General features: G+C 37.3%; 1 protein-coding gene across 1 annotated transcript in view; it reads left to right on the forward strand.

Moving 5' to 3' along the window:
• Positions 1–21893, forward strand: part of LOC145694348 (pre-rRNA 2'-O-ribose RNA methyltransferase FTSJ3) — a 49233-nt gene extending 27340 nt beyond the window's left edge. The window contains exons 10-14 of the mRNA XM_081770481.1: positions 8306–8499; positions 12244–12526; positions 15483–15676; positions 18322–18509; positions 21598–21893. Of these exons, the coding sequence (XP_081626607.1) occupies positions 8306–8499; positions 12244–12526; positions 15483–15676; positions 18322–18509; positions 21598–21802 (1064 nt within the window). The 3' untranslated portion in view covers positions 21803–21893. The remainder of the gene's footprint in view (positions 1–8305; positions 8500–12243; positions 12527–15482; positions 15677–18321; positions 18510–21597) is intronic.
• Positions 21894–24553: the final 2660 nt, after the last annotated feature.

The following is a 24553-nucleotide window of genomic DNA, read 5'->3' on the forward strand; positions in this document are numbered from 1 at the left end:
AGTCCTTAGAATGCTTAATTATGAATTTGACAAGCGTGAACAGGTGATAGCAGGTAGTGTACGAGAAGTGTAGCTGAACGAACAAGTGTTTGGTTATCAGTTCGTGCAATGTCACAGTTCAAGCAACGCACATAAATCAGGTTCATGTGCGAATTGGGGAAATCTGCTTCCAAGATTTTGATAGCCTTAAAACCGTCTACTGTGATAATGCTTTAAGGAAAAACTGGCCTCAAAGATACCCGTTTTCCCATTGTAAAAAACGATCAAAACTAACGTGACGGCTGAACGTCGAAAGATACTAAAAAAGAACTTTCGTCTATGGTTCCAACAATGGCAGAAGTAGTTAAGCAAGTGTGTGTTCCGAAGATGCCTACTTTGAAGGTGATTAGAGAAATGTTTATTTGCATTGTGGGAATAAAGAGCTGCAACAAAATTCCGGGAACGTTTTGACTGCCCTGGTAAAACGAATGCAAAATATAAACATATGGAGCTAGAATCATGGTTGTTTCACCAATATTCTCAAAAAAGTATATTCTAGAACTCTTTAATAGGTGTTTTAGATTAGGAATGTAATGTCTCTGTATTAGTTTTGGCCAGATCAATCTTCCACTTCATTGCGCTGGCAGCGTCGCTGTAACCGGGTTGTTCGACGTGAGAGAACGCTGAAGGTCATACACCAGTTCGCTTGCCGTGAACTGTAACAACTTAGATCTGAACTTTCTATTCTCTCTTCCAGTGGTCGAAGTGAGACGGTATGCGGTGGTATGCCATACCGCCTCTGGTTTTTCAGTGATCAAGACAATATCTAAATAGCCTGTATGTTGAGTCAAAATCGTAATAAAACATATCGCCTCTGCTTTTTTTTCCACTTGGAACACTGCTCTCTTCTGTTCGAAACATTACTAACAGTTTGTTGCAGCAGATTTTTAAACTAATATATTATTAAACATCAGCATCGAATCATTAATTGATAAGGTATTGGACGAAGTATTATGTGCTAACGTAGCGCTTACCTCTGGTGTGTGAGATCCCTAGTTCGATTCCCGGTCAAATAAGTTTGTAGTAGACAGTATAGTGTCTGTGCGTTTTCTCGGGGTACCCCCGTTTCCTCCCACTTTCTCATTCTACTAATTATTTTATCATTCACTTACCTTAATCATCCGTCTCCATTAGCCTCTCAAGGTTAAACTGAAACATTTCATCTATGTGTTAACGTATTTAGATTAAGGAGCATGTGATTTTTAAAGGAAATCATTAATAGTATTTAAGTGTTACAAAAATATTGCGACTTCTCCACTTGCAGGGTGAAACATTTCCGATATAACCTCTCCCTTTTTCTCGGTGTTATCAAAATTGATAACTTATCTTTTTCTTTATTATTATTAGGTGCTTCTGTCTTTGTTTCAGAAACAAGTGTTCGTTCTTATTATTTAAAAACATTACTTCACATTTTGTAATGTTTTCGTAGTTCCCCACTTTAATCCTCTTCCGCCAAGCAGTAAGCAATGTTGTGAAAATGGACTGAATATATTGTAGATAAAATACAACGCAAAACTATAAGTGGAAAGAATTGTTTGGAAAGCTTCCCATATTCTCATGATATTTTTTTTAAAGTTCATTGTCCATTTTCAGCACCAAGGCTGTCTAAGACCCTGTCCTGCAAGATTCAAACAACATGAGCTCCCATTGGAAATCGAATTCGGGTCTCAAGCTAAAAGCGGTTACTCTAATCGCTTACTCTCGTCTTAATACATAGGCCATCTATGAACAGTACGTTACTCAAACAGAATTTAAAGTTCGGGAGTTGATGATTATTTTTGGGATATATATATATATATCTCGTTAACCATATTGATACGAGTGGTGATCAGAGAGTAAGGTTACAAAGCCTACAGTGAAACGTGTATATATTATTTCATACAGGCAATACAGACAACAGATAGTACATACGAGGAGTGATCAGAGAGTAAGGTTACAAAGCCTACAGTGAAACGTGTATATATTATTTCATACAGGCAATACAGACAACAGATAGTACATACGAGGAGTGATCAGAGAGTAAGGTTACAAAGCCTACAGTGAAACGTGTATATATTATTTCATACAGGCAATACAGATAACAGATAGTACATACGAGGAGTGATCAGAGAGTAAGGTTACAAAGCCTACAGTGAAACGTGTATATATTATTTCATACAGGCAATACAGACAACAGATAGTACATACGAGGAGTGATCAGAGAGTAAGGTTACAAAGCCTACAGTGAAACGTGTATATATTATTTCATACAGGCAATACAGACAACAGATAGTACATACGAGGAGTGATCAGAGAGTAAGGTTACAAAGCCTACAGTGAAACGTGTATATATTATTTCATACAGGCAATACAGACAACAGATAGTACATACGAGGAGTGATCAGAGAGTAAGGTTACAAAGCCTACAGTGAAACGTGTATATATTATTTCATACAGGCAATACAGACAACAGATAGTACATACGAGGAGTGATCAGAGAGTAAGGTTACAAAGCCTACAGTGAAACGTGTATATATTATTTCATACAACCAATACAGACAATAGATAGTACATACGAGGAGTGATCAGAAAGTAAGGTTACAAAGCCTACAGTGAAACGTGTATATATTATTTCATACAACCAACAGATAGTACATACGAGGAGTGATCAGAAAGTAAGGTTACAAAGCCTGCAGTGAAACGTGTATATATTATTTCATACAGGCAATACAGACAACAGATAGTACATACGAGGAGTGATCAGAAAGTAAGGTTACAAAGCCTACAGTGAAACGTGTATATATTATTTCATACAGGCAATACAGACAACAGATAGTACATACGAGGAGTGATCAGAGAGTAAGGTTACAAAGCCTACAGTGAAACGTGTATATATTATTTCATACAGGCAATACAGACAACAGATAGTACATACGAGGAGTGATCAGAGAGTAAGGTTACAAAGCCTACAGTGAAACGTGTATATATTATTTCATACAGGCAATACAGACAACAGATAGTACATACGAGGAGTGATCAGAGAGTAAGGTTACAAAGCCTACAGTGAAACGTGTATATATTATTTCATACAACCAATACAGACAATAGATAGTACATACGAGGAGTGATCAGAAAGTAAGGTTACAAAGCCTACAGTGAAACGTGTATATATTATTTCATACAACCAACAGATAGTACATACGAGGAGTGATCAGAAAGTAAGGTTACAAAGCCTGCAGTGAAACGTGTATATATTATTTCATACAGGCAATACAGACAACAGATAGTACATACGAGGAGTGATCAGAAAGTAAGGTTACAAAGCCTACAGTGAAACGTGTATATATTATTTCATACAGGCAATACAGACAACAGATAGTACATACGAGGAGTGATCAGAGAGTAAGGTTACAAAGCCTACAGTGAAACGTGTATATATTATTTCATACAGGCAATACAGACAACAGATAGTACATACAAGGAGTGATCAGAGAGTAAGGTTACAAAGCCTACAGTGAAACGTGTATATATTATTTCATACAGGCAATACAGACAACAGATAGTACATACGAGGAGTGATCAGAGAGTAAGGTTACAAAGCCTACAGTGAAACGTGTATATATTATTTCATACAGGCAATACAGACAACAGATAGTACATACGAGGAGTGATCAGAGAGTAAGGTTACAAAGCCTACAGTGAAACGTGTATATATTATTTCATACAGGCAATACAGACAACAGATAGTACATACGAGGAGTGATCAGAAAGTAAGGTTACAAAGCCTACAGTGAAACGTGTATATATTATTTCATACAGGCAATACAGACAACAGATAGTACATACGAGGAGTGATCAGAGAGTAAGGTTACAAAGCCTACAGTGAAACGTGTATATATTATTTCATACAGGCAATACAGACAACAGATAGTACATACGAGGAGTGATCAGAGAGTAAGGTTACAAAGCCTACAGTGAAACGTGTATATATTATTTCATACAGGCAATACAGACAACAGATAGTACATACGAGGAGTGATCAGAGAGTAAGGTTACAAAGCCTACAGTGAAACGTGTATATATTATTTCATACAACCAATACAGACAATAGATAGTACATACGAGGAGTGATCAGAAAGTAAGGTTACAAAGCCTACAGTGAAACGTGTATATATTATTTCATACAACCAACAGATAGTACATACGAGGAGTGATCAGAAAGTAAGGTTACAAAGCCTGCAGTGAAACGTGTATATATTATTTCATACAGGCAATACAGACAACAGATAGTACATACGAGGAGTGATCAGAAAGTAAGGTTACAAAGCCTACAGTGAAACGTGTATATATTATTTCATACAGGCAATACAGACAACAGATAGTACATACGAGGAGTGATCAGAAAGTAAGGTTACAAAGCCTACAGTGAAACTTGTATATATTATTTAGCACAAGTGAAAAGGGTGTGAAAGGGGGAGGAAAATGATAATGAAAACTCCACCTTCACACAAGCCTTCAGAAAAAGAATTGGGGATTCTAGTTCAAGATAGGTACTAGGTTCGGACGGATGTCCTTTGAATATAGAATATAGAAATGAATATAGAAGCAGGATTTCTAAAAGAAAACAAGAGAGACTGGGTGTGGGAAGGAGGTTAGGAATCAGAAAGGAATACCTTCATTTCGACGTCTGGACTCTGACGCTGGTATCCACTGGCTCTCTCGATGGCACTGGTTCCACGGCGTCGGTGAGGTCCTCGCCCCAAGTCAGGCTCCGGTCAGCTGGTACCAGTCTAACAGCAACTCCGCCAGTCACCTTTTCTTCTTGGATCGCGACTTCTCAAAGCGGAAGTTTTCGGTCGTATTTAAGCACGAGCCGAAGGCTCGGCGACTGTTACAAGTGAGTCTAGAAGCGAGTACCAGACGTCACAAGAGGAGTGGCAAAGGTTGTAGGAGGAGTCAGGATGGTGTCTCTCATGATTTATTACAAAACAATAACAACAATTACATAAATCACATCACAATTGTAAAATGCTGATTCAGCGAAAGATAGTTCAGTCGGTCAGCGGCTCTTCAGAGCACTAGTCCACAACACGTTTGTATCTGATAGATAACATAATCATATAGTAAAAGGTCTCTGTCCTTTACCAGAATGCACAAAAACTCACGAAACACGAATAACACAAACAAAGATAGGTATCCCACATCATTGTTCGCTGGTAACACATATATGTATAAAATCAATAAATCGATAATAAATCAATCACTACAGTTTTCAATGTGGGACCCAACACAAACACACAGATTCCTTTACACAAGCAATATAACCAACAGATATTACATACATTAGATTATAGTACACACATTAGGTTATTTTTCGACATAGCCTCCATATCGGTCGAAACACTTATCGCATCGTGGGATGAGTTTGAAAATTCCCACCTGGTAAAAATCCTGTTCTTGCTTGTTCAGCTACGTTTTATCTACTTGTCTAAAGCGAAGCGATGGTCTCCTAGGTGCTTCCGAAAGGTATTCCCAATTTTCTGCCATCAGATGCCGTAACGAGATCTTTTTGTTGTCCTGTATCAGCTCCTCTACGCGAGTTTGTTCAGATCTGTTGATGCCGTAGTGGGTCGGCCACTGCGCTTCTCTCGGTGACGTTTCGTCTACTAGCTGCAAACTTTCGACACCATTCTGCGACATGTTGACGAGACATTATAGTCTGTTTGTAAACCTCGAATTACCAGCTGCCGGTGAATTTCAGCCACGGTTACATGTTTTACCCATAGAAATCAAATAACTGAGCGGACTTCTTCGCGAGACCACATTTCCAAACGAGTCGCCATTTGTGTTTACCTACAACTAGCGCCGTGTGTGGCGGATGGCTGAAACTCTGCACAGTTGCCAACTCCATGTATTAAAATTACCTGACACTCCTCATTCCTTTATAACAGACGAAACTCCAGAAATATCGGCCTTCTAACTTTAGTTTCTAATCATCCTCGTATATCTTGCTTGTATCATAATGATGAGCTTGCTTGACGATAACATCAGTTTCATCTTAATATTGTCTGACATAGTTACCACACAGCATCGAATTTTAAGTTTTCCCAAAAACTACGCATGAGGATTTTGTTTTGTTCAGCTGAGTGAAACTTATCGATTAGCATAGTCTCATTTTGTAGAAATTCCTCTCTATTTAATGCTTATAATATTGTAGAACGTGAAGCAAGAAACGTAACTTCTTGTTTGATGAGATGATCAAAGCTTTGCAGCAGCAAAGTATATGAGATTCAATTTATAACAATAAGGACAAACGCTTTTTTTCTGAAACAAATATATAAACGAAGCCATTGAAAGAAATAGAAGCCGCTCTGAGCTTTTAAATTACCGACGGATGGAAACAAGAGAGTTCACCAGATGTAATTGAAGGGGGTTCTTCTTTGGAGTGATAGATTCCTTTCATTCAATATTATATTAATATCTAAGGATGTTAATAATAATAATAATAATAATTTATTTGTACTTAACACCCGAAGGCAATTACAAAGCACAAATTGTTAATTTTATAATGGTGCAGAATGTGCTACATGTAAAGTAATTCTAACAACTAACCATTACTCATGTTTTGTTCACGTACAATCAATAAGTACCAGATATAATAACAATCTTTACACTTTATTAAGCAACATTTGGACACATTTTTGTTTAAATATTGAGCATTTTAATTGAAATATGTCCTGACCCATAAAATGTATTTTATTGCCTCTATCACATATCCTATACAATGGAGAGTTTTTTGCTAAATTTGTTTTGTTGTTAGGCATATAAAACATTTGTCTGAATCTCAGGTTTTGACGTGGGCAATAGAATGGTAATTTACCTAAGAAAGACATATTATCCTCTTGATTATCAATAAGTTTTTTCAAGTACAATACACATTGAATAAACCTTCTATCCTCCAGTGACAAAAGCTGAAACCTCCTGAGAAGTATATTGGTAAAACATGCTGTTAGCCAGCAACAGTGATGATTTGAACATCATATCTTCAAGTAGTGTAGTAATATTTGATGATTCTAAGAGCATAAACATTAAACAGACTAGTGTTTTAATTCCTATTTTTTATAGTAAATCTTCTCGGGCTATCAGCCAGGTCTTGATATTGACATCCGACGTTTTGGACATTGCATTGATTTTCAGGGATTGTGATGAAAAGACCCATGTTGCCATGTCTATATGGTGACAAATTAGAGAAAGAGATATGAATGAGGGCTTGTGATTGGCCGAGGGAAATGCTGGTACCTCATTGGCTGTATTGTAGCTACGACAAATGACTTTGTTGAATGTCTGTTTTTTTGTTCCTGAAAAGGGCCGTATATATAGGGCTGAGTTGAAACTAGGGATGGACAAAACCGATTTTTATAAAAACCGGAAACCAATTTCTAGAAAAACCGAAACCCGAAAACCAACATTTCGGTTTTCTTCAAAACCGGTTCGGGTTTTCACCGAAACCGGTTTCGGGTTTTCACCGAAACCGGTTCGTTTTTCACCGAAACCGGTTTCGGTTTTCTTCAAAACTGGTTTCGGTGAAAACTGTTGGAAACACACAAAACTATTTCTGTGGAAACGGAATCGGTTTCCAGAGAACAATGAAACACTTTTCTGGTCAGAAATATTTTGGAAAAAAACGGAACCGGTTTTGGAGAAAACCGATAACCGGTTCCGGTGAAAACCGGTTTTGAAGAAAACCGAAACTGGTTTCAGTGAAAAAACCGGTTTTGTGCCCACCACTAGTTGAAACTCATTGTCTCCATTGAGACTGTTCCTTTCACGTGAAATAACTATGACTTCCTTTATTATTCTGTCCGAAAAATTCCTGCAATTAGCTACTATTTGTGAAATCAATTCCGTGGCCCATCTCTAGACTGTGCTCTGCTAGTCCTGACTTTTCTGGTTGCTGAAGTCTTCTGTAGCTGTTGTTTTCTTTTAATCGTTGATGGTACGTCCAGTTCATCCTATGTATCATCTGTTACATTTACATGGTATACGATATACACCAGGAGCGAGCAGGTGAAAGTCGTCTTTCACTGGTTTGAGTAACGGTCTGATGTTGACTGGATTAGCCAGCATTTCCCTTAGCCAATCACAAGCCCCCATTCGTATCTCCGCCCCTCTGATAACCCAAGAACACTTACTAAAATAATGTCGCCAGAAAAAATTCAATTCTTTCTTTCTTATTTTTTAAAATTTTATTTTATTTATTATTATTATTTTTTGTTTGTTTGGGAAGGCTTAAGTGATGATGAGGAAGCTGGAAATCACGTGAAGTTTAAAGCTGAGGACAGTAGTAGTGAGGACGACGACGACGATGATGATGTGAGTGAGGAAGGAGGTCTACCGAAGAAAGATCCCCTGGTCACTGATCTGGACTTCAGAAAGAAAAAAGAGAAGAAATGGCATAAAGCAGAACTCTGGTTTGAAAGGGTAACAAACATTTAACATTATTTTCAGGAAATAGTTTAAATCTATACTTGCTTGAACGTAGAAATTATCACTAATTGATTCTTAATACTTAGCATATTAACATTACAAAGGGATTTACATTGTTTAAACGTTAATAACAGAGAAAGCATTAAAGATAACCTAGGTACAAAGGGATTTACAGTGTTTGAATGTTAATAACAGAGAAAGCATTAAAGATAACCTACAAAGGGATTTACAGTGCTTGAATGTTAATAACAGAGAAAGCATTAAAGATAACCTAGGTACAAAGGGATTTACAGTGTTTGAATGTTAATAACAGAGAAAGCATTAAAGATAACCTACAAAGGGATTTACAGTGCTTGAATGTTAATAACGGAGAAAGCATTAAAGATAACCTGATCAAATTGTTATTATTTGCTACGCTCTCGTGACTAGTGTGTGTAGCCATTCATTTGTTTTTGTTTTCTTTCCCATTGATTTTTGTTTTTCCTTTATTTCAATTCAGTTGTCAGTAACGACAAGTAATTGACAAGATGGCTGGGAACTTTTCCTTTAAAGAACGAAAGTGAATTTTCAAATATTTCTGGAAATTTGAGAACATGAAAGAAGTGCAGAGACGATGGCGGACAGAATTTGATACTGCGCCAGCGTCACATGTAATAATTACGAAATTAGACGACAAGTTTGAGAGGCAAGAAGCTGTGTGTGATCTAAGGAAGGGACGGTGTGGCAGAAAGAAATCAGTAGCGGAAGAAACAGGAATGGAAGCAGTGTTACAGACTTCCACAAGATCTCAGAAGTCCATAGGAAAGCTTCGCGTGAAATATGTGTAAGCTAATCAAATGTTCACTGCATTTTAAATCAAGCAAAGTGGAAACTCTACATTCCTAGCTTGCTTCACGCAAGCAGTGAGAACGATCCGGATAGCCGCCTCCAATATTATGAATGGATTTGTGATAATAAACAGTTGACTGATCCCATTTCTGTGGTTTGATAAGGCGACTTTTACATTGAATGAAACCATCAATCGCCACAACTGTGTGTACAGGGCAAGAGATAATCCCCATGTTATGAAAGAACGAGCCGTTAAATTTCCGAGGAAATGTCGAATATCCACCCAAATCTCCTGTTCTAACGTCGTTAAACTTCTTTCTGTGAAAGACTCTGAAGAACTCTTATCTACTCCATAAAACCATGCACGTTGGATACCATGATGAGAGAGGCGATTGATACTGCTTATGAATCCATTCTAATGGAAACCATATAACATTTTTGTCGGCCTTTCCATAACGTTGCCGATGATGTAAGGCTGCCAATGGAGGACATATTTCACATTAAACATCATTAGTAATGTTTTGAACACCTTGTGACTTTAAATTATCATATTTTGTTTATTTTGTTTCGAGTTATTAAAGTTCAACAATGTAAACCCTTTTGTGGGACTCCCAGTATTATTATTATTATTATTATTTAGTACTAATAGTAAGAGTAATAACTGTTGTTGTTATTTGTGGTGGTGGTAGTGGCAGTTTAGTCAAAGTGAGAAAAATATCAACTATTGGGCATTATGTGTAACGACTAAGTAGCACCACGGTCGCAATATATTATTTCCTGTGACGCATGATTGCAGCTCTCGCAGAATTTCATCTTGATGTACAAGATAGAGTTTGGAAGCAAATTTCAATATAAGCTTGATGTATGCAGCGTTACGTGTGCAACATACATTGAATATCTGTAGTGTGTAAGAGAGAAAGAAAACTTTTTTTTTTTTTTTTTTTTAAACTGTGTAAGTTTACGTTGATCTGCGTTTTTGATTGACTTATTTTACTTTTTTTTTCCTTTTGTTCCCTGCTTGTGAAGCATTACCATCTTTTTGTCCTGTTTTTCGCCAGATTCACCTCAGTCTTGGTCTTACCGTGTTGTAGTAACTCTCGATCAACTGTCCTCTACACACATCTGGAGCTTCTTTTCCTTTGTGTACCCGGGGAATTTTAATCCAATGTATCTTTATTGAGCCATCCAATTTACTCAAGGGGTGTACGACACATTGGCATTTCCTTTTTATTTGTTTTGTAATTGATTTTTGGTTAATTATGTCCCACAGTTTCTCATTTGTGATTTTGTTAGGCCATTTTATGTTCATGTTTTCATTAAGCACCTGTTGACAAATGTTTGTAGCTGATGTTCTATATGATGTAGTTGCCTCCAGGCTGTATATAATAAAGCTGGTTTGGCTTTGCTTTAAAAGATTCTTAATTTTGTTTTTAGTCGAACTTATTTACTCCATATTGGATGCAGTTAAATGAATGCTGTCTGTATTAGCTTCAGTTATCCTGCTTTTGATGTCTTCTACCGCTCGTCCTTTTTTAATTACTGCTGTTCCGAGATATTGGAATTAATCTCTTTTTTTATTTCTTTTTCTTGCTTGTTGTATCTGTTTGCTTGACTTGTTTATTCTCATTTTTTATCTTTTGTTTCAGTTTATTTTTAATCGTACTATTTTCGATTTTTAGTGCTTTTTTAACAATTTTGTCATGTCATGTACGACTATTTTGCGTGGTATCGACATCGAAGTTATTCCTCTGCAGCTTTTACATTTTGAAAGATCTCTTTTCTTGGGAAACTTCATGATCAGTCCAGTTCACCGTTCTTGTGAATATCTCTGTGGTGCTCCGAATGTGGGATATAACTACATTTGATTAAGCCGGACTAATCATGTACCTTTAACCATTCTCTATCGTCGCTGTATGAATTTTTGTGGCGCTGAAATGTATGTTCATTGCCAGTATTTATTTATTTATGTAGTTACGTGTAAAAAATTACTTGTAACTAGCAGACTGCATCCATTGTCGATGACACTCATACACTATTAACCGTTACGCACATAGTGCTTGTAAATATGGCCTCGTTTGCTTTGTTGGATTACATGAGTGAAAAGCAAGAAACCAGGGCAATATCGGAGGAAAGTGGTTTAAAAAAAAAAAGATATAGCAGAAGTAAATTTATTTACGAGGCGTGTTCGGTAAGTTACCTCCGATTGGTCACTGTGCGTGAAGTAATGAATGGGGGTGGCGCTACCATCTTTGCACAAACTTGTGCGGTAGATTAGTTTACATCCATCCATGGTAGAGTGAAAGTTGTCTGATCACTAGTTACCATTTTTGTAGCGTCTCAAAATGTGTGCTGCAATAGAAAACCCTGCCAAATGCGAGCTGTTATACGTTTACTTACGGCAAAACAAAATTCGGCAGCAGCTATTCATCGGGAACTTGGTGCCGTGTATGGACCAAGTGTGATGAGTGAAGGAGTTATTCATGAATGGGTTTGTTCATTTAAAAGTGGACGAACAAACATTCATGACGAAGAGAGGAATGGCATGCTATCAGTGGTCACTGATGAACTCGTTCAAAAAATTGATAGAAACGTTTGTGAAAATCGACGTTCACAATCTCTTCATGCATATGAACGAGTTCCTTGGATCTCAGTGCTTTGGCGATGATAAGGAGCTGGGTCACAGGCGGGAGATTTTTATGCTGATGGAATTTCTAAGCCAGTGCAGAGATATTATAAGTGCTTGAATGTTTATGGAAACTATGTTGGAAAATAGAGCAAAAAAGTAGTTTTCAGATGTATATAATAAATTATTCTTATTTACTTTGATGTTTCTTTTTTAACCGATCGGAGGTTACTTTCCGAACGGCCCTCGTATTTAGCAGGTGTTTCAAATTTATGAATTTCTTCCAGGACGTTTTTAACGACTTGGAGGACGAAGCGGACGAAGATTATGAGCTTGATATGATGGCCGAGGAATACAAGAAGAAAGGTGGAAGTTTGATAGGTGAAACGAAAGAGAAGCCTAAATTAAACAACAATATTGATGATGATGATGATGGTAGTGATTCTGATAATGAAAAGGAAGTAAAAATAGCCAAGAATTTGCACAATGACGCAGAGGACTCAGACAGTGGGTCTGATTATGATGTAGAGAAGCACGGAGCGACACAGCCCGCTGGTGGCAAGGAAATTGGTGAGTATACATGCTTTCAGTCGCAGAACTCAGTCTTACAATCTATATATTCGATCGAAATGTTGACATTAAGTATGTTTACTGGTTTCGTTTTTATTTTTCGAAGTACATTAGAACTCATATTATCCGAAATAAGGGAGGACTAATACTGTCTCTGATGAGACGGACAGTATTTTGGATATAAAAGTTGTACAAATCCATACGTATACATCGTAGTTCTTAAGTATCTTGGGATATTCTTCTGTAGTAACATTAAAATACAAATTGGCACTTATTGATAGTGATTCATTATATATTGATATGTTACATTCCATATTTCACTTAGCTGAACTAGTGACGTGCAGGCGAGATGGAGTAGTGGAGAACGGCCTATACTACGCTCATACTAAGATGTATTAAATAAACAGAAGTTTCCGTATTGTAGTGGCACCACTGCAAGTTCCTGGATGCTTATAATTCAAATTAAATTGAAAATCGTCTGAATCTATAGATATCAGACAAAATCAGATTGCACAGAAATAGATTTCGTTTTGATCTATTTTTTTTCCTTTTCTTGCTTTATATACCTCTTTCATTTTAGACTTGACCTTAAATTCTGAGCATGATCATTTTTCCTGTGATCGATTGATGTAGAATAAATGGTAACATGAAATATCGATGCAGCTTAAAAACGTGACTTCCGAAAGCCAGGATTATCATATATTCTAGGAAAACACACTGTTATGCAAGATGAGTGTTATTCAGAAGTGGCTCTCCATATATATATATATATATATATACAGATGGTGATCAGAAAAATGGAAACACCTGTAGTTGGCAACACGTCAGATGTATGGGTTGGCAGTGGTGTCGTGGCGCCCGCAGCGCCGGACCGCTGGTGGTAGTGTGTTAGGTCGGTCTCCATACTACGTCAGGCGCACTGGAACAGCAGTGTCCAGTGGCTGCAGCAGACGGGGGTAGTGTAAAATGGGAGACCTCTCAGATTTTCAAAGAGAGCAAATTGTTGGTGCGCGGTTATGTGGAGTGAGTGTGACGGCAGTGGCTACTGTGTTAAGTGTGTCGCGTGGGACAGTGTCGAAGGTGATGACGGCCTACACAACACACGGGAAAACCACATCGGAGAAGCGGGACAGTGGGCGGAAGAAAATCATGAGTGACAAGTCACGCCGGATATTAAAGCGCATTATCACACAAAACCGTCGTGCCACTGCGGAGCAAGTGACGGAGGAACTCAATCAGCACTTCCCCCACCCTGTTTCGACAATCACAGTCCGCCGCGAATTACATGACATGAACTTGCGGGGTCGTGTTGCACGGGCCAAACCGCTCATCAAGGACCATAACGCTTTCGCACGCCGCAAATGGTGCCGCGACCATGCAACTTGGACCGTTGAGGACTGGAAATGTGTGATATGGTCGGATGAGTCATCCTTCACCCTATTCCCAACCACGGGCCGTGTTTTATGTGTGGAGAACGCCCAAAAAAGCTTATGATCTGCAGTGTCTCCGCCCAACTGTGAAACATGGCGGCGGTTCGGTGATGCTGTGGACCGCCATATCATGGTTTTCATTGGGTCCTGTGGTCACACTTAGCGGACGAATCACTACCAACGATTATGTCGCAATTTTAGGAGACCACTTGCATCCTATGGTCCGGATGTTGTTCCCGGACAATGACGCCATCTTCCGGGATGATAATGCCCCATTCACACAGCTGGCGTTGTTACAGCGTGGTTTGAGGAACATCGGGAAGAAGTTCAACACCTCCCCTGGCCCGCCCAATCCCCAGATCTCAACATAATTGAACATCTGTGGTCCGTCTTGGAAACACGACTCCGGTGACGATTTCCTCCTCCATCCTCTCTCACAGAACTGGCCGATGCCCTGCACGAGGAATGGTGTAAAATTCCACTTGCTACTACTCACGACCTCTATGCCTCCATCCCACGTCGCATCAAGGCTGTTCTGAAGGCGAAAGGTGGCCCGTCACCATATTAATCTGGTAAGTTGCAATTTCGTTCAGGTGTTTCCATTTTTCTGATCACCATCTGTATATATATAGTAAGCCGTTTTACATATTTTTGGTAATTCGAAAATTTCACGTTGATTCGTCTTAGTAGCCGTAAATAAAGGTGAGCCAACCATCTATCACCCAGTTCAGTGTGAGCCGTTTGGCCGGCCATTTATTTGTAGACCAATGCTTCGTACAAATACTGCAAAGAGAGGCATACTAGCTGAGTGTTGCTGTTGCGTTTACTTTTTCTATGAAGAATCTTTTAGTGGGTTTGTGGTGGAAACGCTTCTCTCCAGAGCCTTAACATCATTCATTTATGATTATCTGTTTTAGCTAGCCGGGCATAAACTTAGGACATTAAACGCAAAATTTTAGATTAAAAATTATTTTGGAATAAAATAATATTTTCATTTGAATTACCCTACAGCTATTACTCGTTATTGATGATAGCTGTTCTTTCGACAGGGTTCCTATTGGTCAGGGAAGTCAGGGAAAATAGTGTAGGTGAGGGAAATCAGGAAAAGTCAGGGAAATTTTATAAAATATATTTTTCGAACATTAATTGTACAGCAATTTCAGCTTAGCCTACAATTAATGATCACAGAATGGGACATTACTCAGATTTTTATTGGAGGTAAGTGGAATGTACGTATAAGCAATTGATTATTATTTGTCTGTATAGAATAAATCTTCTCATATATAAATATTCACCGTTATTTAATCCTTATTTTTATATCAACGTCATCCGACATCCGTCATGAAGGTCAGGGAATTTCCTGCCAAAGGCCAGGGAAAGTTACGGAGAATTCAGGTAGGAACCCTGTTCGAAATATCAGATCTCTCATTAGAAATATTTTACACACATTTAATATTAGGCATTCTTTTCAATTCAATATCTTGTATTTCTAATTTAATAAATGTGTTATTTTAAAATGTCTTCAGTTCCGAAGCCAAAGAAACGAAAGCTTGATCCAGAGGGTTTGGCTCTTGGAACGTTGATGGTGCAGTCAAAGAAAATGAAGAGAGATCTGTTGGACGCTGGATGGAATCGCTATTGTTTTGGTGAACAACATCTGCCTGAGTGGTTCGTTGAGGATGAGAAAAAGCATATGAAAAAAGAAACACCAGTTCCAAAGGTAACTCTACTTGCTATTGTGATTAGCTACGTCGAAAGTTATTATTATGTAATAAAATTCAAAGAGTAGAAAACAGAATGACAGTTCAAAATTTACTTGCCATTATCTCATAATCTACTTTAACATTCTTTCATAATCTTAATTTATAGCAGCGAAACTGTAACCTCTACCTTTCTGTTATAACTCGTAGAGCTTTCTTCCGTTATAAATTCCGTTGCACTAACACTTTCTAAATCTAAAGTGAAGGAATTTTTTCAAGTGGACGAGCTATTTGGGCTGTACATTCTTTATGCCCCGAATGTTAAATGAAAATGCAACGTTGTTATTTACCTGGGGCTGGGAGAGGAAAGGACAGGACGGGTGGTGGACAAATTTTGTAAGAGTATGGTGAATGGGGACACGTTTGAAATGGAGGATGGCCATCGGCACGTTAGCATAACAGACAATAGCTGCATTCACTTGTATTGTGGATCCAGGTAAATTGCAACGTTTTATTTTCATTTAACGTGGGGCGCGTAAAGAGTGTACAGCCCAAACGGCTCGTTCGATTTAAAGAATTCTTTCAATTTAGATTGAAAATATCATATTTGGAGGCGTTTTTCCCTCTTACATTTGTTGTAGTTCTGATAATAATCGAGTCACCCTATGTCAGGGGACTTTCGAGACACATTCTCAAAAAAGAATATAATATTCTTCTTATGGCAACCCAAGAGAAACCTTTCTTATCCCTATTTAACTTGTGTGCTCCCGTTCATTGCATAAATCTTAGGAGCTTTCCTTTTCTTTTGCAGCCGTTGACTTATATGCACACCGTTGGAAAACGCCTGCTGAATTGCCTCACTCAAGAACTACTATTAGCTAATATCTCATAAGTATAAGGCACTTAGAATCCAAATCATGATTTTATTGCTGAACAATCTATTTTGAATTCGTGGCACCAGTATACACAAGGTGACCAATTTGAAAGAACTTCAAACAACGGCAATGCTTCTTCGACATTTATTCACCTATAGATACGAAAAAAGTGTTTAGATGTAGTAAGTGTGTTCTAGCTTTTGACGTAGTCTTATGTTCAGTGAGTGTCTTTCTGTAAACTCAAAAGACTTTTGTATTCTTGGCTGTTTTACTTTAAGCACCAATTGGAGTTTTCTCTTTTAGGTTCTTCTACTAATTCTTCTAATATCCATTTGCAAGGTTTTATCGGTGAAAGTGATCTATTTTGCGTTCTTACTGTTATGCGTAATTTCGAGTCTGAAAGGCTGCGTCAGTTTGTTAGGCTAGAGAAAGCTGAGACCTTCTGACTAGCATCTACCATTCAGACGCAAATCGTATTCGAAGTGGTTACCTCTTTTATGCCAGTTATTTCCATATTCTTGTCCATTCCCTCATCAAAGATTTTACATTGCTTATCCCAATTAAACCAGCATCCAATCATACTCTGTACTGAAGTACAAAGGAATCTGATTCACTGCCTAGTTTCTCAGTTATCTTGTTAAAGAAATAATATTGAATGTAGTAGAATCAGATAGAATTTCACTTTTTATTTTATTTATTTATTTATTTTTCTTCCGGTCTGATGCTGGACACAACTATGTCCGAATTATTAACTCTTAATTTTACTTGTTCTTTGGAAAGACAAGATTCTCCCATTTTCTGTTTTGTTTAACATTACCTTTCCTGCGGTTGGCTCGTGTTCGGATGAAAAATATTTAGTTATCTTCCTAACATCGAGACTAACATGATACAATGTACAATATTGTCGTCAAACAGTGCTTGTCGTAAACTCAAAACATCTACTTAAAAATTACACTTACCAAAATGTACATTTTATTTATTTAAATGTGTACATATAGGTAAGCTGAATGTATACATTTGCCATCTACAGAACAAGCCCTTTCAGAAAACTACTATTGCTTGGAGAACTGCATCATCTTGATTTACCTTCTCCTGTATTAATAACAAACGCACTTCCAGTGATCTTTCAGGAAAACTTTATGTAACATTTCTTTCTTTGCACTGACCGGTACTTTGTAAAACTGGCGATTTGTAATTAATAAAATCTTGTTGTGAAATTCTAATTTTTTCCCTCCTCACATGTATTTCATTTAATTTCATCATGGTGGAGACCAATGGCCCCATTTTCCCCCAATATTCATTTATTCATGTATTTCATTTCACTTCACTGATAAACGTAATAGATCAAGGAAAATTGACAAAATTTAAATTTTATCTACAAAACCTTTGCATCATCTTATCTATAGATATACGGTAAAATCTATGCCCTTACTTCATTGGATAATTATTTACTTATTTTTTAATCAAGTGGCAATCTCATAACACCTAGGTTACAATTTAATAGGGAAATTAAAAGTTTAGGTGAAAGGAGAAAAATCCATATTTTTGGATGCGAAGAAGCGATTTGAAAAAGGAATAAATTATTTAATCCTTTTAGGCATCGTAGGTTTAGCACCTGTGACGCTCACCGAGCATAATCCTATGTCTCAGTTATTGAAAATTTATTTAAAAGCATTTATCAATTATTCTTATTTAAAAACATTTATCAGTGATGTTAATACCAGCGTTGATTTTTTTGTATTCAGTTTTGGTTAAAAGTTACAACTGATAGAGTGACATTTTGTTTTCAGGAACTGGTGAGAGAATACGAACAGAAGTTGAAAGAAATAAACGCAAGACCGATTAAGAAGATAGTAGAAGCGAAAGCGAGGAAAAAGAAGCGAGCGTTGAAACGGTTGGAGAAGGCCAAAAAGAAAGCAGAAGCCATAATGGAAAATGTTGATATTTCGGACAGGGAGAAGGCCAGGCAATTAAGACAGTAAGTTATATTCAGCGATAAAAAGATAATTTTCTCTTAACGTACCACACTCTCATACTTTTCTCGCCCCACTTTCAGTGAAGGTAGTTCAGTCTATTCTCCCTAACCGGTTCTTAAAATTATTTATTTTTTCTTTTCATTTTCCGTAAGTTCGTCATGAGGAGGTGTATAAAAAAATAAATACAGTTCTTGATATTCAAGTTATAATTTTCGTTTGTAACGATAGTATATATATATATATATATATATATATATATACGAGGATCATTTAACTCAAAGTGGCAACATAGTTGTGAAATTGAATGTAGTGAATCACTCACCTCAAGAAGCTTACAGTCCTTCGATGTAGTCTCCGCCAGCTTGTTGAAGCCTTCGCCAGACATCTGGTAACCGTTGAATACCTGTCAAAGGCACGAACAGTGTTGCGAATGTCTCTGAAACGTTTGCCCCTGAGAGGTTCTTTCATTTTTTGGGAAAAGATCAAAATCGCAGGGGCTCATATCCGCGGAGTATGGCGGGAGCTCCAATACCTCCCAGCCCCATCGTCGTAACAGAGTGTGTACTGCATTGGCCGCCTGGCATCAGGCATTGTCGTGTAGGAGAATTGTTCCAGACTCCAGGAAATGTTGACGTTTGTGCCGCAATGCTGGTCGCAAATGGCGACTGAGGTATGAAGTATAGTATGCAGCATTGACGGTAACGCCCGGTGGAACTTAATGTGACAGGATAATGCCTTCATGGTCGTATGGCATTATCATCATCACCTTCATGTGTGCTGGCTTTTACCTAAGCTTTTTCGGTCGTGGAGATTCTGGGTGACGTCATTCACTTGACTGACGTTTCAATTCAGGCTCGTAGGGTCTTCCCCACGTTTCGTGACTTGCAATAATGCGGTAATCATCATCTTCCTCTTCGTAACGTTGAAGGTGTAGGCGCACAATTCCCACCTATGCCACTTTTGAACCTCGATCAGAGCACGGGGTACCCATCTGACTCTAAGCTAGATAATTAACAATTAAGCATTCAACTGTAACTAATAGAAATTAGTATCAAATGAAACCAATGAATTTTTCGCATGCCAAGATCTTGTGTTAGCATGCGGAACACTGATCCGGAAGAAATGTTCAGTTCCTGCGCCAATTCACTACAAGTCCAGCGCCGATCACTGTTAAGCAGTCTCCGTAGTCTTGCAAGATGAATTTCGTCCGTAGCCGTTCGCATATGCCCACCACCGTGCATTTTGTCTGTTGACTGTCGTCCCGCCTGAAATTCTGCAACCCATCTCGCCACTGTCCGATACGGTAGAGCAGCTTCACCACAGGCCTCTACTAATCCTCTGTGAATCGCCCTAGCATTTCGCCCTCGTGCCACCTGGAATTTCGTAAACACATGCTGTTCTGCACGCGTGAACATATGCGTTAGGGCGATATTTCACACAACAATCACTTTAACAATGTCAACTCGCCACACACACACCGTAATATGGGACCGCAGCAGCGTTGAAGTGACTTGTACACATCCACGGTACACACTACGTTCGTCATTTGTCTCCTACCTACACGACACTCCAATTGTAGCAGTGTTGCCAGTTCGAGTTAAATTATCTGTCTATATATATATATATATATATATATATATATATATATATATATATATATATATATATATATATATATATATATATATATATATATATATATATATATATATATATATATATATGTATGTATATATATATACAGTGGCGGATCCAGGATATGATCAAGGGAGGGGCTAAACCATAGTTTGCCGCTTTATCCAGTGTAAAGCAGGATTGAAGCTCATTTTATCGTGTATACCTGAACGTCAAGGGGAACTATAGCCCCTATAGCTTCCCCCTTGGATCCGCCACTGTTTATATATATATATAATATAATATAAGCAGAGAATTTATAAAAGAAATATCATCAATATCAGCCAAAAATAAAAGGAAACAAAATTCTATGCTGTTCTAGTATTGTAGCATTGATAAATACCGGAATTTTAAACATCTTTTCCCTTTTACTTCATTGTAAGGAATATTTCCATATTTTATACTAGCGGAATACCCATTCTTCGCACGGGGAGAATACGCTTCATTTTGGCCATAAAGGAGTGAATTTGGATTTAAACGGCATCTGAAGTGTCACTGTTCATCTCAACAACCCCGAAAACTATTGATTCGACATTAATATCGGTCATTTCGATCATTTTTAAATATCTTCTCCTCCGTTCTAAGTGAAATGATAAAAGCCATCCCAGGCTCGAACCTCATAAACGATGAAAATTTGATCGAGATCGGTCAGGTGGTTCAAGAGTTATTAAGTCACAAACATAGTCAATTTCATTTTTATTTATATAGAAGATTGATTGCTATATTTCTCAAAAAAATATAAACTGTAAGGTTGATATAAGTAATTATTCAAAAAAAATATCTAGTAACATTGATATTATTTACCGTTACATATAATGTCCTGTGTTTGAGTCATCGTAATGTGGTATTTAACAATTTTTCATATGCTCATTCGTGGCCAAGTCGCGTCACAGTATGTGAATGGTTCCGGTCCCGTCGAGGGTACTAGCCTTGGACACAAACCTAAATAGTCGTTCGCATTCCGATTTTAAACACTACGTCCCTATCAATTAGTCTCCATATTGAAAACGTTTAAGTTATTCAACAAGTTTTCAAATTTCTTGATTCATTGATATTGAAACTCACTTTTCTCTTTCTCCCTTCCCTTCACGAACAGTGATTATGTTATGTTTTGAAATGAAATCATATCTTTAGAGTGCTTGTCCACCACGAAGTTCACTTGGCGCGATCTGGGATCGAACCAGGGACCCCATGCACCAGAGGTAGACGCTCTACCACTGAACCACCGCGGCCCCTATGTTCTGTTTTGAGTTCGTGCGTGGAATGTGTGGTTCTCATAATCTCGTTTCATGTGGTATGTTGGTTACAGGGTTTTCGTACAATGGAAAGAAGAAACCTTAAATTATTTTGAATGTATATATGTTGTATGTATTTAATTATTGCTTATTTCTACTCATTGATTATTTTTTAACTTAGGATATACAAGAAAGCTGCGAAGACAAAGAAGCCGGACGTGGCTTATGTAGTTGCAAAGAAGCACATGACTGGGAAGAGAGTTCGACGACCGCCTGGCGTCAAAGGACCTTACAAAGTCGTTGACAGGAGAATGAAGAAAGATAATAGGCGTCTAAAGAACGACAAAAAGAAAAAGCCTGGGAAATCAAAAAAGAAACAAAGATAATAAATATTTTATGTAAATATATGTATTTCCTTGCTGTTCTTGTACAAAATGACGCAATAAAAGCATATTTTTTGCTTTATTTTTTAAAAAAGCCTTATGTTTTATGTATTCATTCTATTCCATTGAAACCTTCGTTGCATACAATGATAATAAAGGTAGGTTCATAAAATAGAACTGTGCTTCCAAACGTATGTCTACACGTGACTCTTCTAGGTTCAAACATTTAGAGGCAAATAGGAAAAGAATGAACCTAGGGCAAAAAATATGTTGAAATAAACTGCCGGATTTCGATTCTATTTCTCTCTCTCTCGCTCTCGCTCTCTCTGTCTCTCTCTCTCTCTCTCCAGATTATAATCTTTGAATTCATAGAAGTGAAGACAGATTCTTCTTCTTCTTCTTCTTCTTATTATTATTATTATTATTATTATTATTATTATTATTATTATTATTATCATCATTATTATTATTATTATTTTAAAACTGTACGTTATAATTCATGTGTCACTTTCAATGTTCAAAAAAAAAATTCCGTAGCGGTTTGCTTCAGTGCAACACAAAATTTGAGTTCTAATTTGCAATAAATCAATATTACATACTTTTTTTTGCGGTAGGACGCCAGAAATACAAATTTTACATTTTGCAGTCATTTATCCTCAATAAGTTTTAACACACTAACCATAACCATTCTTTTAAAAGGGGTTCCTTCATGACTATATGGTTGTCGTATGCATCTTTGTGCGGGAGATTCAAACACGATTTCTGGTGCGAGCCAATGTTCGAATACCGGTACTACGTTAATTTGTAGGTTCACGTGTCACTAGCCTCTGCTGAAAAGTGACGTTAAACTCTAATTACCAATTAATTAAATTTCAAAAAGTGGTTTGTATTGTGTTCCTAATTACCAATCAACTAATCTTCAAAAAGTAGTTTGTGTTGTGTTTGGGTCCGCAGATTTTGTGAAGGTTGATGTAGAATAATAGCTATTATCTCTTTGTTATCCTTAAATGCCAGGGTTGATATGTTTAAAACAAAATGTTTAAAACAAGTGTTTAAAACATGTTTAAAACGAGGGCTGTTGTTTTATTCAGTTTGTTTTAAACAAAATGTTTTAAACGTGTTTTTTTTCGATGGTGGTTGAACATGTTTAAAACAACTAAAATATCAGATTGATTAAGTTAATTTAATTTTCTAACAAACAACCCATCCATCCTCCGCAGGATTTGTGCATGGAGTAAATTACAAGCAGAGTTATATTCTTATAACAGCAATTACTGAACGAAATTCTGCACATCAATGTGCGTATAACTAAACCAACAGAAATTCAAATGAAGTATTTGAACATTTCTTAATTTCCAGGAATAACGGAGGTTAAACACACTATACACTATTCTAAGATAAAAATTCACAAATTCAAAACTTGGGTATTTTTTGATCACTATCACTTCCATAATAATGAAGAGTTCTCACATCATAAGCTAGAAGAAGTACTATGACAAATACAATACAACTCATAGAAAAGAGCAGTGACTAGCCTACAAGGAGCAAATGATATATTTTGACTAAACAGTTTTCAAGATACATCTCTATCTGCAACATGGATAGCTAATAATGATTAATGTCTACGGCATAACAACACAATTAACTCTAGACGCCCGCCAGTGATTTTAACTAAATGGTAGACTCTCACGTTCGGGGCTCTGGTGACCTCCCTAATTATCACAGAGTCATGAGTCATACACCATTGGAAAGTTTATAGACCACAAATTCCATTGAGGTAACATTCGTGAAATTCCCGCCATATTCGTAGAAAAAGAACAAACATAGAAAATCATTAAAAATATGAAAATATTGACTTGGCCCTGGCAACCATTGCAGCCACCCTACGCTGACAAAATGATGAATGTGTAGGCCACATACTTGTGACAATAATGTAAGAAATGGTAGCCATTGTGTAATGAATTCGTTTTATGTAGGAAATATTTTCAATATATATGCGCAGAAAACATTCATTGAATTAGACATTCTCTCCTCTCCCCCACTATAGTACCACGTCCATATGTAAATCATTTTTGCTGCACACATGTATACGAACAAGAATTATGCTTCTAGACCACTTCAGTGAAATATGTCTTGTCTTATATGGGACCGTCCCGAAAATAAATGTAAATTAACCAAATTTGACCCCCCTTCCTCTATAAACAACAAGTACACATACAGGTTACTATCATGTAGGGGACTACCTCATTCCTTCACATACCAATTTTTATGGATGTACCACAAAGGGGGGAGGAATACTCGCCAAAACCTGATGAAAAATTAAAAAACGAACTTTATCCTCCCTCTCTCGGCCGTACATACGTACCCCCTATATACATAAAATGCAACTGATGGAAAGATTCATCCCTCAAAAATACTTTGGTAACAAATCATCTTTCTAGCTTAATTAAGGACTGAGCTATTGATGTTTGTTGTAAAAATAAATCTAATTTACGTCAAAAAAACATAAACTCCAAAAAATGGCTAACTTTTCTCCCTCCCTTCCCCCCATATAAGCAAGAAGTACAAATACACGATATTACCATGTAGTGGCCTACTTCATTGTTTCACGTAACAAGTTTTATGAATCTATCCCCCAAGAGGGGGAATGGCCCCCAAAAAACTTGAAAAAAAAACTAAATTTACCCACCTCCCCTCTACATAAAATGTACACCAGCAAAGCTGCATCTTTCAGGAATAAATTGGTACCAAAAC

The sequence above is a fragment of the Thermobia domestica genome, chromosome 9 (assembly GCF_964235325.1).
Source record: "Thermobia domestica chromosome 9, izTheDome1.hap1.1, whole genome shotgun sequence".
In the NCBI taxonomy this organism is placed as follows: Eukaryota; Metazoa; Arthropoda; class Insecta; order Zygentoma; family Lepismatidae; genus Thermobia; species Thermobia domestica.